Source organism: Oncorhynchus mykiss, chromosome 12 (genome assembly GCF_057628025.1).
Source record: "Oncorhynchus mykiss isolate SJ-2025 chromosome 12, ASM5762802v1, whole genome shotgun sequence".
Classification (NCBI taxonomy): Eukaryota; Metazoa; Chordata; class Actinopteri; order Salmoniformes; family Salmonidae; genus Oncorhynchus; species Oncorhynchus mykiss.
Window position 1 is genome coordinate 94,721,467 of NC_143033.1, and position 16,585 is coordinate 94,738,051.

The 16,585-nt window shown below is 44.1% G+C and overlaps 1 protein-coding gene across 1 annotated transcript in view; it reads right to left on the reverse strand.

The window, feature by feature from the left end:
- Positions 1–16,585, reverse strand: part of LOC110516720 (adenylate cyclase type 9) — an 87,625-nt gene that overhangs the window by 9,511 nt on the left and 61,529 nt on the right. Inside the window, exon 2 of the mRNA XM_090194257.1 lies at positions 8,494–8,687. Coding sequence (XP_090050383.1) covers positions 8,494–8,687 — 194 coding nt within the window. The remainder of the gene's footprint in view (positions 1–8,493; positions 8,688–16,585) is intronic.

The window sequence follows — 16,585 nt, forward strand, 5'->3', positions numbered from 1 at the left end:
AAATTCTCATACTGTAGTTTACACATTCACTCTTGTGTTGTGTGTGGTTAGTGTGCTTAGCCTAAGTATTGATTGGGTGCATCAACCACACGAACGCACGCAAACACAAAACAGTTTTATTTTTCTTAATTCACAAACATATGTTCACTGTTAAATAGGTATTTATATCCAGGGCTTGTACTCTTCTAGCTTAGGTCTTAAAATATATAGGGAAATGTTACTTCTATTTTTCAAACATGAAGACATAAAACAGGGTAGTGACTCGGGAGGATTGATCACATGGTATAAACGGACCTTTCACTAAAGCAGATCAAAAAGGGTAACACCCACATTTGGTTCAAACTCAACAAAGCACAATCCTTACTAACAATGATATATATAAAGTCAGCAAAACAAGAAACGTCCCTTTTCCAGGACCCTGTCTTTCAAAGATAATTCGTAAAAATACAAATAACTTCACAGATCTTCATTGTAAAGGGTTTAAACACTATTTCCCATGCTTGTTCAATGAACCATAAACAATTAATGAACATGCACCTGTGAAACGGTCTTTTAGACACTAACAGCTTACAGACGGTAGGCAATTAAGGTCACAGTTATGAAAACGTAGGACACTAAAGAGGTCTTTCTACTCTAAAAAACCCCTGCACAGGATCGGTACAGCCGAACAGCATACCTGCAGGACAGGTACAGGATGGCAACAACAACTGCCAGAGTTACACCAGGAACGTACAATCCCTCCATCAGGGCTCAGACTGTCGGCAATAGGCTGAGAGAGGCTGGACTGAGGGCTTGTAGACCTGTTGTAGGGCAGGTCCTCACCAGACATCACCGGCAACAACGTAGCTTATGGGCACAAACCCACCGTCGCTGGACCAGACATGACTGGCAAAAAGTGCTATTCTCTGAAGAGTCGCGGTTTTGTCTCACCAGGGGTGATGGTCGGATTTGCGTTTATCGTTGAAGATCGGAGGGTGAGGGCTAGGGCCATTCCCCCCAGAAATGTCCGGGAACTTGCAGGTGCCTTGGTGGAAGAGTGGGGTAGAACTGGCAAGAACTGGCAAATCTGGTGCAGTCCATGAGGAGGAGGTGAACTGCAGTATATAATGCAGCTGGTGGCCACCCCAGATACTGACTGTTACTTTTGATTTGACCCCCCAACCCCGTTGTTCAGGGACACATTATTCCATCTTCAGTTCCTGTGGCGGTCCTCATGAGAGACAGTTTCATCATAGCGCTTGATGGTTTTTGTAACTGCACTTGAAATCTTCCACATTGACTGACCTTCATGTCTTAAATCATGTCAGTTAAGAACACACAGGGAATGTAGGGGGACAACCTTGTCAGCTCGGGATTCGATCCAGCAACCTTTCGGTTACTGGCCCTACGCACTAACCACTAGGCTACCTGTCGCCCCTACTAAAGGACACCAATAATAAGAAGAGACTTGCTTGAGCTAAGAAACACGAACAATGGACATTAGGCCGGTGGAAATCTGTCGGTTTTTGGTTCCAACCGCCGTGTCTTTGTGAGATGCAGAGTAGGTGAACGGATGATCTCCGAATGTGTGGTTCCCACCGCATGGAGGAGGAGGTGTAATGGTGCTTTGCTTATGAAACTGTCAGTGATTTATTTAGAATTCAAGGTACACTTAACCAGCATGGCTACCACAGCATTCTGCAGCGATACGCCATCCCATCTGGTTTGCCCTTAGTGGGACTATCATTTGTTTTTCAACAGGACAATGACCCAACACACCTCCAGGCTGTGTAAGGGCTATTTGACCAAAAAGAAGAGTGATGGAGTGCTGCATCAGATGACCTGGCCTCCACAATCACCTGACCTGAACACCAATTGAGATGGTTTGGGATGAGTTGGACCGCAGAGTGAAGGAAAATCAACCAACAAGTGCTTAGCATATGTGGGAACTCCTTCAATACTGTTGGAAAAGCATTACAGGTGAAGCTGGTTGAGAGAATGCAAAGTGTCATCAAGGCAAAGAGGGGCTACTTTGAAGAATCTCAAATCTAAAATATATAACACTTTTTTGCTTACTAATTCATTTCATATATGTGTTATTTCATAGTTTTGATGTCTTCACTATTATTCTATTCCAATTTTAATTTGAGGGGGGGGGGGGTGGAAAGTGAGACAGCTAGAGAGAAAGAGGAAGGGAGGGAGAGAGGGGGATAGAGGTAGGGGTAGAGAGAGGAATGGAGAGAGAGGAAGGGAGGGAGAGAGAGTTAGGAAGGAGAGAGAGGTAAAGAATGAGTCAATTGAGGGTGAAGAGATAACAGAGAGAAATAAAGAGAGTTGAGTAGAGGGAGAGAGGAGAAAATTTGAAATAATGAATGAGAGAAACTGTTTGGCAGAAACAGGACAAAGAGAGAGAGAGAGAGGGCAGAGAGAGTGAGACAGGGAGAGAAACAGACAAAAATATTATGGGAAATGGACCCATTGAGAGAGAGAGGAAGAGAGAGATTGAGTGAGAGAGAGTGAGAGAGAGAGCACGAACTCAGCACCAGCATTTTACCACTAATTAGAATCACAATGATACACAATCAGATTCAATGGATACAATACCAACCACAATAGCAGCCCTATAGAGAGACAGGGCCAGGATGAGGAGAGGTGGAGAGAGGGATGAGAGACAGGGTGATAGAGGAGGAGAGGTGGAGAGAGGGATGAGAGACAGGGCCAGAATGAGGAGAGGTGGAGAGAGGGATGAGAGACAGGGTGATAGAGGAGGAGAGGTGGAGAGAGGGATGAGAGACAGGGCCAGGATGAGGAGAGGTGGAGAGAGGGATGAGAGACAGGGTGATAGAGGAGGAGAGGTGGAGAGAGGGATGAGAGACAGGGTGATAGAGGAGGAGAGGTGAAGAGAGGGGTAAGAGACAGGGCCCGGGTGAGAGGAGGAGAAGTGGAGAGAGGGATGAGAGACAGGGTGATAGAGGAGGAGAGGTGAAGAGATGGATGAGAGACAGAGTGATAGAGGTGGAGAGAGGGATGAGAGACAGGGTGATAGAGGATGAGAGGTGGAGAGAGGGATGAGAGACAGGGCCAGGGTGATAGAGGAGGAGATGTGGAGAGGGGGATGAGAGAGGGGGAGAGGTGGAGAGATGGATGAGAGACAGGGTGATAGAGGAGGAGAGGTGGAGAGAGGGGTGAGAGACAGAGTGATAGAGGTGGAGAAAGGGATGAGAGACAGGGCCAGTGATAGAGGAGGAGAGGTGGAGAGATAGATGAGAGACAGGGTGATAGAGGAGGAGATGTGGAGAGAGGGATGAGAGAGGAGGAGAGGTGGAGAGATGGATGAGAGACAGGGTGATAGAGGAGGAGAGGTGGAGAGAGGGATGAGAGACAGGGCCAGGGTGATAGAGGAGGAGATGTTTAGAGAGGGATGAGAGAGGAGGAGAGGTGGAGAGAGGGATGAAAGACAGGGCCAGGGTGATAGAGGAGGAGAGATTTAGAGAGGGATGAGAGAGGAGAGGTGGAGAGAGGGATGAGAGACATGGTGATAGAGGAGAGGTGGATGAGACATGGTGATAGAGGAGGAGAGGTGGAGAGAGGGATGACAGACAGGGTGATAGAGGAGGAGAGGTGGAGAGAGGGATGAGAGACAGGGCCAGGGTGATAGAGGAGGAGAGGTGGAGAGAGGGATGAGAGAGGAGGAGAGGTGGAGAGAGGGATGAGAGACATGGTGATAGAGGAGGAGAGGTGGAGAGAGGGATGAGAGACAGGGTGATAGACGAGGAGAGGTGGAGAGAGGGATGAGAGACAGGGCCCGGGTGAGAGGAGGAGAGATGAATGAGAGACAGGGTGATAGGAGGAGGAGAGGTGGAGAGAGGGATGAGAGACAGAGTGATAGAGGTGGAGAGAGGGATGAGAGACAGGGTGATAGAGAAGGAGAGGTGAAGAGAGGGATGAGAGACAGGTTGATAGAGAAGGAGAGGTAGAGAGAGGGGTGAGAGACAGGGCCAGGGTGATAGAGAAGGAGAGGGATGAGAGAGAGTGATAGAGAAAGAGAGGTGATGAGAGGGATGAGAGAGAGTGATAGACAAGGAGAGGTGAAGAGGGATGAGAGACAGGGCCAGGGTGATAGAGGTGGAGATAGGGATGACATAGAAGAGGCTGGGGAAGGCTGAAGGAATGGACAGAGACAGATATACACTCATCTGATGATTAGCCACTGGCCCTGAAAGGATTGTTCAAGGTACTTGGTAACATCGTGATGCAGACACACATGCGTGTACGTGCGCACCCATACACCTACAGACTTAAAACAGACAGCCAAACAATACTGTGAACACTGGCTCACTTTCAGGCGACACACACAGCCTGTTACACAGAGAAAAACACACACACACACACACACTCAGCCAAGTCAGGCTCTGAGGACAAGTGAGTGTTTGAGGGGGATGAGAAGCCCACAGAAAGGACACGGCTTCAAAGAGGCGTCATTAAACCTAGTGAAGTGTGTGTGTGTGTGTGAGAGGGAGAGAGAGAGCCAATGAATTGAGGGTTTGTACCAGTGAAGTGTGTGTGTGTGTGTGAGAGACAGAGAGAGCCAATGAAGTGAGGGTTTGTACCAGTGAAGTGTGTGAGTCCATGTGAAGGGCTTTCTAACGTCTCTCCACGTGTGTTACCTCATGTAATGCCAAGGACACAGCAGTTTGTCTCCTCTCCCCTCTTCACTTCTCATCTGCCTTTCCCTAAGACCCCCACGACCAGCACTGGCAGATGTAGTGGTGGTACGGTAGGATTACAGTGGAACTGTGGGGGCTAATTGGTATCTATAAAGCAAGTCTGTGTGCGTACTGTATGACTGAGGAGAGTAGTGAATACTGGATATAGGTGTAGCAGCAGAGTAAATATATGGTAGTCAGAGAGTATTCAGACCCCTTGACATTTCCCACATTTTGTTATGTTACAGCCTTATTCTAAAATGGATTCAATTGTTTTTTTTCCCCTCATCAATCTACACATAATACCCCATAATGACAAAGCAAAAACAGGTTTCTAGAATATATCACATTAACATAAGTATTCAGACCCTTTATTTAGTACTTAGCTAAAGCACCTTTAGCAGTGATTACAGCCTTGAGTCTTCCTGGGTATGACACTACAAGCTCTGCTTGTATTTGGGGAGTTTCTCCCATTCTTCTCTGCAGATCCTCTCAAGCTCTGTCAGGATGGATGGAGAGCAGATCCCACTCCTGCAGTATCTTGGCTGTGTGCTTAGCGTCGTTGTGCTGATGGATGGTGAACCTTCGACCCAGGTCTGAGGTCCTGAGCTCTCTGGAGCAGGTTTTCATCAAGGATCTCTCTGTATAATGCTCCATTCATCTTTCCCTCGTTCCTGACTAGTCTCCTAGTCCCTACCTCTGAAAAACATCCCCACAGCATGATGCTGCCACCATGCTTCACTGTAGGCATGGTGCCAGGTTTCCTCCAGACATGATGCTGCCACCATGCTTCACTGTAGGCATGGTGCCAGGTTTCCTCCAGACATGATGCTGCCACCATGCTTCACCCTAGGGATGGTGCCAGGTGTTAGCCAGACGTGACACTTGGCATTCAGGCCAAAGAGTTCAATCTTGATTTCATCAGACCAGAGAATCTTGTTTCTCATGGTCTGAGAATCCTTTAGGTGCCTTTTGGCAAACTCCAAGCGGGCTGTCATGTGCTTTTTACTGAGGAGTGGCTTCCGTCTGGCCACTCTACCATAAAGGCCTGATTGGTGGAGTGCTGCAGAGATGGTTGTCCTTCTGGAAGGTTCTCTCATCTCCACAGCGGAACTCTGGAGCTCTGTCAGAGAGACCATAGGGTTATTGGTCACTTCCCTAACCAAGGCCGTTCTCCTCCAATTGCTCAGTTTGGTTGGGCGGCCAGGTCTAGAAAGAGTCTTGGTGGTTCCAAACTTCTTCCATTTAAAAATGATGGAGGCCACTGTGTTCTTGAGGACCTTCAATGCTGCAGAAATGTTTTGGAGGCTGTGCCTCAACACAATCCTGTCTCGAAGCTCTGCGGACAATTCCTTCCACCTCATGGCTTGCTTTTTGCTCTGACATGCACTGTCAACTGTGGAACTTTATATACACAGGTGTGTGCCTTTCCAAATCATGTTCAATCAATTCAATTTACCACAGGTGGACTCCAATCAAGTTGTAGAAACATCTCAAGGATGATCAATGGAAAATGGATGCACCTGAGCTCAATTTCGAATCTCATAGCAAAAGGCCTGAATATTTATGTTAATGCAATCAGTTTTTAATATTTAATACATTTGCAGAAAATTCTAAAAACCTGTTTTGACTTTGTCATTGTGGGGTATTGTGATGTCATTATGGGGTATTGTGATGTCATTGTGGGGTATTGATGAGGAACATGCTTTATTTAATCCATTTTAGAATAAGGCTGTAATGTAACAAAATGTGGAAAAAACCAAGGGGTCTGAATACTTTCTGAATGCCCTGTTTCTTCTCTCTATATGGAGCCTCATTACTCCATCATGACACTAAACCCACCATAGGGACCAAAACCGATTTATACTAACGTCAACATGGGCCCTATTCAGAGTAGGCTTGCTGATCTAGGATCAGGTTTGCCTTTTAGATCATAATGAATAAGACTATATGGACAGGGGTGACCTGATCCTAGGTCAACACTCCTACACTTATCGAGTAACAGTAAGAGAGTAGAGAATTGTCTCTGTTGGTGAATATTACATTATATGCGTTGTGGATAAGCAAGGGTCGGAAATGTACATACACTTAGGTTGGAGTCATTAAAACTCGTTTTTCAACCACTCCAAAAATGTCTTGTTAACAAACAATAGTTTTGGTCAGTTAGGACATCTACTTTGAGCATAACACAAGTACTTTTTCCAACAATTGTTTACATACAGATTATTTCACTTATAATTCACTGTATCACAATTCCAGTGGTCAGAAGTTTACATACACTAAGCTGACTGCGCCTTTAAACAGCTTGGAAAATTCCAGAAAATGATGTCATGGCTTTAGAAGCTTCTGATAGGCTAATTGACATAATTTGAGTCAATTGGAGGTGTACCTGTGGATGTATTTCAAAGCCTACCTTCAAACTCAGTGCCTCTTTGCTTGACATCATGGGAAAATCAAAAGAAATCAGCCAAGACCTCAGAAAAAAAATTGTAGACCTCCACAAGTCTGGTTCATCCTTGGGAGCAATTTCCAAACGCCTGAAGGTACCACGTTCATCTGTAGTGTGCAAACAATAGTATGCAAGTATAAACACCATGGGACCACGCAGCCGTCATACCGCTCAAGGAGACGCGTTCTGTCTCCTAGAGATGAACGTACTTTGATGTGAAAAGTGTAAATCAATCCCAGAACAACAGCAAAGGACCCTGTGAAGATGCTGGAGAAAACAGGTACAAAAGTATCTATATCCACAGTAAAACGAGTCCTATATCGACATTACCTGAAAGGCCGCTCAGCAAGGAAGAAGCCACTGCTCCAAAACCGCCATAAAAAAGCCGGACTACGGTTTGCAACTGCACATGGGGACAAAGCTCGTACTTTTTGGAGAAATGTCCTCTGGTCTGATGAAACAAAAATAGAACTGTTTGGCCATATTGACCATCGTTATGTTTGGAGGAAAAAGGGAGAGGCTTGCAAGCCGAAGAACACCATCCCAACCGTGAAGCACCTGGGTGCCAGCATCATGTTGTGGGGGTGCTTTGTTGCAGGAGGGACTGGTGCACTTCACAAAATAATTCACCCAACTTATTGTGGGAAGCTTGTGGAAGGCTGGCTACCCGAAACATTTGACCCAAGTTAAACAATTTAAAGGAAATGCTACCGAATACTAATTGAGTGTCTGTAAACTTCTGACCCACTGGGAATGGGATGAAAGAAATAAACGCTGAAATAAATCCTTCTCTCTACTATTATTCTGACATTTCACATTCTTAAAATAAAGTGGTGATCCTAACTGACCTAAGACAGGGAATTCTTTCTAAGATTAAATGTCAGGAATTGTGAAAAACTGAGTTTAAGTGTATAAGGTGTAGGTAAACCTCCGACTTCAACTGTAGATATTGTTAAGTTAGGGCCCTGTGTTTTGTGCAATTATGTAACATGCTTGGATTTTAACCTTCATTTAAACTTTGATGAACTTTTTAGGTCAAATGGTCCAACACCATCCTCAAACAATTCCTTATATTTTTGGCGTAATTTTAATTTCTGGATAAGGCTTAAAATACAGGATAGGATCTCATGTCACATACTGCTCAAAACACACGGCCCTACAATTATGTTCTGAAGACATGTCTACTGAGCTGAACATTTGTTACACTATGACCATTTTCTAAATGAAGTCAACGTACAGTATGCTATTACAACCAAAGATTATGTCTATCCAAGTTACACAGTAGAAAACCATCAGAGGGGAATGAGCACACACCTGACCCCCATCTCCCCTTTACCCTGCAGAATACCATGTCCTCACCTTGGCCCTGTCGGGAGCCCCTCTCTGGGGTAGGCCACAGGCTGAGGGGGCTCTGGGGGGTCCATCTGGGGTGTGGGCACGGGGTGTGGGACAGCGGGTGTCCCCCCCAGGCTCCAGGCCAACCAGGCCCAGCTGGGAACAGCTACAGTGGCACGGCTCCACCTTCCTCCCTGAGATCAGGTAGGTCTTCAATCCTGAAGGAGACAGAACACAGAGATGGATGACAGTGACAGAGACTCTTATCAACACACATGCTGCAAAAGGTAGAAGAAAAGTGCCTTTTATGTGAAAAGAATGTGTGCATATGTGTGCTTCAGAACGATCCTGACGCCTCAGAACAGTTGGGTAGGCTGTTTGGCCGCTGCTGTTAGTACGTGTTGTGCTCTTTCTCTGAGTTGTACAAGCAAGCAAAGCAGAAACTGGCCACCAAGGGCATCATGCACCCCAAAACCTGAGGGGGCACAAAGTGAGGGAGGATGGCCGGGGGGGTGGTAAGAGAATTGTTCATTTTTTGAAATACCTGAAACAGCTTTTCATCTAGAGCCATAACTATTATGTAAACTTCTATGTCAACAATATGTACACTACCGTTCAAAAGTTTGGGGTCACTTCGAAATGTCCTTGTTTTTGAAAGAAAAACATTATTTTTTTGTCCATTAAAAAAAAAAAAAATTGTCCATTAAAAAAAAAAAAAATTGATCAGAAATACAGTGTAGACATTGTTAATGTTGTAAATGACTATTGTAGCTGGAAATGTCAGATTTTTAATGGAACATCTACATAGGCGTACAGAGGCCCATTATTAGCAACCATCACTCCTGTGAGAGCTTCAAGTTCCTTGGCGTCCACATCACCAACGAACTAGAATAGTCCAAACACACCAAGACAGTCGTGAAGAGGGCACGACAAAAGCTATTCCCCCTCATGAGACTGAAACGATTTGTCATGGGTCCTCAGATCCTAAGTAGCCTTGCTACTGTTATTTTCACTGTCATTTTACAGTAGTTTTTTTTATGATCACGTCTCCTTTGCCAAGATAATCCTTCCACCAGACAGGTGTGGCATATCAAGAAGCTGATCTTGTGCTGGGAACAATAAAAGGCCACTCTAAAATGTGCAGTTTTATCACACCACACCATGCCACAGATGTCTCAAGTTTTGAGGGAGTGTGCAATTGACATGCTGACTGCAGGAATGTCCACCAGAGCTGTTGCCAGATAATTTAATGTTAATTTCTCTATGATAAGCCACCTCCAACGTCATTGTAGAGCGTTTTGCAGTAGGTCCAACCGGCATCACAACCGCAGACCACAGGTAACCACACCAGCCCAGGACCCTCACATCCAGCTTCTTCACCTGTGGGATCATCTGAGACCAGCCACCTGAACAGCTGATGAAACTGTGGGTTTGCACAACTGAATAATTTCTGCAAAAATGGTCAGAAATTGTCTTAGGGAAGCTTCTATGCATGCTCGTTGTTCGTCCAGCCTTAACCTAACTGCAGTTCAGCATTGTAACCAACTTCAATAGACAAAAACTCACCTCCGATGGCCACTGGCATGCTGCAGAAGTGTGCTCTTCATGGATGAATCCTAGTTTGCTGATGTCAACGTTGTGAACAGAGTGCACCATGGTGGCAGTGGGGTTATGATATGTGTTGCATAAGCAACAGACAACGAACACAATTGCATTTCTGCAATTTGAATGCACAGAGATACCATGAAGAGATCCTGAGGCCCATTGTCGTGCCATTCATCCACCACCATCACCTGATGTTTCAGCATGATAATGCACAGTCCCATGTCACAAGGATCTGTACACAAAAATAGCCCAGACATGTCCCCCATTGAGCCTGTTTGGGATGCTCTGGATAGACGTGTACGACAGTGTGTTCCAGTTCCCACCAATATCCAGCAACTTCGCACAGCCATTGTAGAGGAGTGGGACAACATTCCACAGGCCACAATCAACAGCCTGATCAACTCTATGAGAAGGAGAAGTGTTGAGCTGCATGAGGCAAATGGTGGTCACACCTGATACTGACTGGTTTTCTGATCCACACCCCTACCTTTTTTTAAGGTACCTGTGACCAACAGATGCATATCTGTATTCCCAGTCATGTGAAATCATTAGATTATGGCCTACTTAATGTACTTCAATTGACTGATTTCCTTTTGAAACTGGAACTCAGTAAAATCTTTGAAATTGTTGCATGTCGAGTTTATATTTTTGTTCACTGTAGTATTTTCATATGTGCTGTTCAAATTACTGTTTTTCGAAGACTTCTCACAAAAACAAGCATATCTCTGTGAAATGTCAACAGAGCACTGAGACTACCCCAAGCTTTTTTTCCTCCAAAATCCTTTTAAATTGAATTCAGCACATATCATGCTAATTTTGCAACCAGTGGAAACAACTTGGAAGATGATGGCCACTAAATGTAAAATCCTCAAAATGTTGGCGATAACGCAGCACCACTCAGAGCGACAGAGCCTGGTGTTTATTATCGGATGTATTAGGTTCCGAAATCTGACTTTTTGGGTATAATGTTAATGATATGTTGGAGAAAGACCCCACTGAACCATTCAGAACATGAAGAGTCCCATTTGTCTGTATAACATAAGGAAGTGAAAAGTCATCACCAAAGCACATTTTCACCCACTATGGGCAGAGTAGTCTAGCAAACAATGTATTAGTGAGGTGTGTGTATCAGGCTATTAAACACACCACCAATTTGAAAGGGGAATGAACTGCCTGTACCTCAAGGAAATCTTTCCACCCCCCCCCCCACACACACACACACACACACACACACACACACCGCATCCTCCTTGCTTCCTCGTTTCTGCTCTCTCCATGTCTGTGTCTCTCCTCTCAGGCCTCAGGCCACCTCAGTCAGTGGTTTGATGAGACACAAAGGATATAAGTGCAGCACAGAGGTTCATCCTAATAGCCTATCTATTCTCTATAATGAGAAACTGCTTTTTCTCACTGGGCGGTAACATTTACATTTTAATTAAGTATCACTCAAAATGGCTTTCATTTGTTCAAAGGGTGAAATAAAAAATGGTGAGAGAGAGAGTGTGTGTGTGTGTGTGTGTGTGGTGTGTGGTGTGTGGTGTGTGTGTGTGTGTGTGTGTGTGTGTGAGAGAGAGAGAGAGTCGGTGTGAGTGCGCGTCTATGTGTGTTCATGTATGTTTTATAATTCTATAATAAAGCACAGAAACAGATTGCATATCACAAATATCTGGGCAATTAGTGCATTTGCGTGTTGTGTTCAATAAAACTGATTTTACATGATGCACAGTACATCCATTCATTTCACTATTTTTCATTGTCATGGCATTTCTGCAATACAAAATCAACCAAAGTTGAAGTTGAAGAATGTTTAATTTTAGAATGTTTGGTTGATTAGAGCAACAGTGTTGATTTGAAACACATTCGATGTCTGATTCTTTCATAAGACCACAATTACACTGGAATATGATGATATCCCAATTGAAAAGAGCAACTTTAATAGAATGATGGATATTAGAATGTTCGGTTGGAAGGCACCCGTGTTGATGTGGAACTCACTTTTGGTGGCAACAACCGCAAGACTAGACATAAACTTGCTTCTGCTATCTGAAGTGGGCCATCTCTAATCAATGAGCTTCTAAAGCCAGCGATGTGATCTGTCTGGAGTGGGCCATCTCTAATCAATGAGCTTCTAAAGCCAGCGATGTGATCCGTCTGGAGTGGGCCATCTCTAATCAATGAGCTTCTAAAGCCAGTGATGTGATCCGTCTGGAGTGGGCCATCTCTAATCAATGAGCTTCTAAAGCCAGCGATGTGATCCGTCTGGAGTGGGCCATCTCTAATCAATGAGCTTCTAAAGCCAGCGATGTGATCCGTCTGGAGTGGGCCATCTCTAATCAATGAGCTTCTAAAGCCAGCGATGTGATCCGTCTGGAGTGGACCATCTCTAATCAATGAGCTTCTAAAGCCAGCGATGTGATCCGTCTGGAGTGGGCCATCTCTAATCAATGAGCTTCTAAAGCCAGCGATGTGATCAGTCTGGAGTGGGCCATCTCTAATCAATGAGCTTCTAAAGCCAGCGATGTGATCCGTCTGGAGTGGGCCATCTCTAATCAATGAGCTTCTAAAGCCAGCGATGTGATCCGTCTGGAGTGGGCCATCTCTAATCAATGAGCTTCTAAAGCCAGCGATGTGATCCGTCTGGAGTGGGCCATCTCTAATCAATGAGCTTCTAAAGCCAGCGATGTGATCAGTCTGGAGTGGGCCATCTCTAATCAATGAGCTTCTAAAGCCAGCGATGTGATCCGTCTGGAGTGGACCATCTCTAATCAATGAGCTTCTAAAGCCAGCGATGTGATCCGTCTGGAGTGGACCATCTCTAATCAATGAGCTTCTAAAGCCAGCGATGTGATCCGTCTGGAGTGGACCATCTCTAATCAATGAGCTTCTAAAGCCAGCGATGTGATCCGTCTGGAGTGGGCCATCTCTAATCAATGAGCTTCTAAAGCCAGCGATGTGATCCGTCTGGAGTGGGCCATCTCTAATCAATGAGCTTCTAAAGCCAGCGATGTGATCCGTCTGGAGTGGGCCATCTCTAATCAATGAGCTTCTAAAGCCAGAGATGTGATCCGTCTGGAGTGGGCCATCTCTAATCAATGAGCTTCTAAAGCCAGCGATGTGATCCGTCTGGAGTGGGCCATCTCTAATCAATGAGCTTCTAAAGCCAGCGATGTGATCTGTCTGGAGTGGACCAGCACAGGGACATCAGCATCTTCCTGCAAGACCATCAGATTCTATCGTCATCAATGTTAAGAGTCATAGGAAGGCTGTGGCGGTCATGACATTTTGTCAACCGGTGCTTGTCAAGCAAATAACTGCCGATCTCAAGGTAATTGACCGTTAATTAACAAAAACCCATTTAGCATCTGTTGGCTTCCATGCATAGCCTACAAGCCACTGATACAGACCTTTGGAACATCTACATTTTAAAAAGTATAATAAATCCATGTAATATAGCCTACACCATCACAATAAATCTGTTATTTATTTTAGACAGGTCTAAAGGAACATGATATGAAAATGTAGTCTATTTCAGAAGAACAGAAGAGCATACTCTGAGTTGTCATCTGGCTATGGTCCTGATCTGGCTATGTCAAATGGATGTGGGCTCACTAGTTCATTTAGCAGATTTACTTAGAATTCCGTGGCATTATTTTATATTATTTTATAGTATGAAGAATACATTTGAACATAGCTGTATAAAATAAAAATTATATTTAGTCCAAACGATTTGAGGGAGTGATGCGCATGCGGCTATTCTGTGTTAAGAGGTTGACTAAAAAACAGATCCTCCTATATGATTAATATAGATTAAGTTATGCAACTTTAGTTGTGAGACTAACTTTGGGCTATATGTTTTGATTTTTAATACATTCTAACGCTGCATGATACAAGTTGCATGAAAGGCATGAGGTCTGCTTTGTTATTTGCACTGTCTGTACACACTTCATCAGTCTCTCATGCACATTTTCAAAATACATTTCCCGGCGACATCACCTGTAATCCCCCTTGGATTACAGGTGAATAAAATCATTATCATTATAATTCCCTTCTCCCGGCTGCGTGCTCCTAAGCTCCGAAGCACCTCTCACTCAAATGTCTCTCTCAGATAGCTCAATTCTTATTAGCCAATGCTGGTCACCTGATCGGGTCTTTCTCACAGGCTACAAATCAAGACAGACACATCGGGGACACAACTGCGCGTTTCCTTATCCAATTCCGAGGTGCATATTGAAGATATACGGGGACGGCAAGTAGCCTAGTGGTTAGAGCATTGGACTAGTAACCAAAAGGTTGCAAGATCAAATCCACGAGCTGACAAGGTAAAAATCTGTCGTTCTGGCCCTGAACAAGGTAGTTAACACACTGTTCCTAGGGTGTCATTGAAAATACGAATTTGTTCTCAACTGACTTGCCTAGTTAAATAAAATAAAAAATTGGAAGAACGTGTTTACTTTTCATCAGACAACAAGTTGAGTAGGCCTAACGAACAGCAAAGGCCTATCAACTGTTTTACTATGGGGTATAGTATATTGACATAAACTGCCTATATCAATCTACTATCCCCCATAGTACAAAGGTCGGCCTATTCTATTCTGTGTGAGAAATGAATACTACAAACATAGTCTGGGATAGTTGTGGGATGTGATAGATCCCAAATGAATACAACCACTAGCATCAAAAAACATTTGTACACGCAAGGAGGCTGACGCAACAGATCAGAACATTTAGCTTGACATGTTGATAAACTATTAGGCTATTTCTTCACATTATAAGTGCAGCAATGCACACACGGCAGTAGGATATAACTGCAAATGTTCCAAAATGCAATCAATCAGAGGGAAACACCATTCTCAAAAGTGACCGTTAATGTGACTATACATGTAATGCTTTTATTATAAAGGTGTAGTTTTATGGTGAAAAATGTATTAGCTGGACTTGAAACTCCCGCGCTGCATATGTATGTCAGTTAGGCTCTACACCTGTTGTAAAGCGGATTCATGTGCTTCATTTAAGAAGCTATTTGGCCACTTTAGTTGTGATACAAACCTTGTCGGAACATATAGGCCTATGGGCTAGGCTACATGAGGTGTGATACTGACCTTATTAAAACATATAGGCCTATGGGCTAGGCTACATGAGGTGTGATACAAACCTTGTCAAAACATTTAGGCCTATGGGCTAGGCTACATGAGGTGTGATACTGACCTTATTAAAACATATAGGCCTATGGGCTAGGCTACATGAGGTGTGATACAAACCTTGTCAAAACATTTAGGCCTATGGGCTAGGCTACATGAGGTGTGATACAAACCTTGTCAAAACATATAGGCCTATGGGCTAGGCTACATGAGGTGTGATACTGACCTTATTAAAACATTTAGGCCTATGGGCTAGGCTACATGAGTTGTGATACAAACCTTGTCAAAACATTTAGGCCTATGGGCTGGGCTACATGAGGTGTGATACTGACCTTATTAAAACATATAGGCCTATGGGCTAGGCTACATGAGGTGTGATACTGACCTTATTAAAACATATAGACCTATGGGCTGGGCTACATGAGGTGTGATACTGACCTTATTAAAACATATAGGCCTATGGGCTAGGCTACATGAGGTGTGATACTGACCTTATTAAAACTTTTAGGCCTATGGGCTGGGCTACATGAGGTGTGATACTGACCTTATTAAAACATATAGGCCTATGGGCTAGGCTACATGAGGTGTGATACTGACCTTATTAAAACATATAGGCCTATGGGCTAGGCTACATGAGGTGTGATACTGACCTTATTAAAACATATAGGCCTATGGGCTAGGCTACATGAGGTGTGATACTGACCTTATTAAAACATATAGGCCTATGGGCTGGGCTACATGAGGTGTGATACTGACCTTATTAAAACATATAGGCCTATGGGCTGGGCTACATGAGGTGTGATACTGACCTTATTAAAACATTTAGGCCTATGGGCTAGGCTACATGAGGTATGATACTGACCTTATTAAAACATATAGGCCTATGGGCTAGGCTACATGAGGTGTGATACTGACCTTATTAAAACATATAGGCCTATGGGCTGGGCTACATGAGGTGTGATACTGACCTTATTAAAACATATAGGCCTATGGGCTGGGCTACATGAGGTGTGATACTAACCTTATTAAAACATATAGGCCTATGGGCTAGGCTACATGAGGTGTGATACTAACCTTATTAAAACTTATAGACCTATGGGCTGGGCTACATGAGGTGTGATACTGACCTTATTAAAACATATAGGCCTATGGGCTAGGCTACATGAGGTGTGATACTAACCTTATTAAAACATATAGGCCTATGGGCTAGACTACATGAGGTGTGATACTAACCTTATTAAAACATATAGGCCTATGGGCTGGGCTACATGAGGTATGATACTAACCTTATTAAAACATATAGGCCTATGGGCTAGACTACATGAGGTGTGATACTAACCTTATTAAAACATATAGGCCTATGGGCTGGGCTA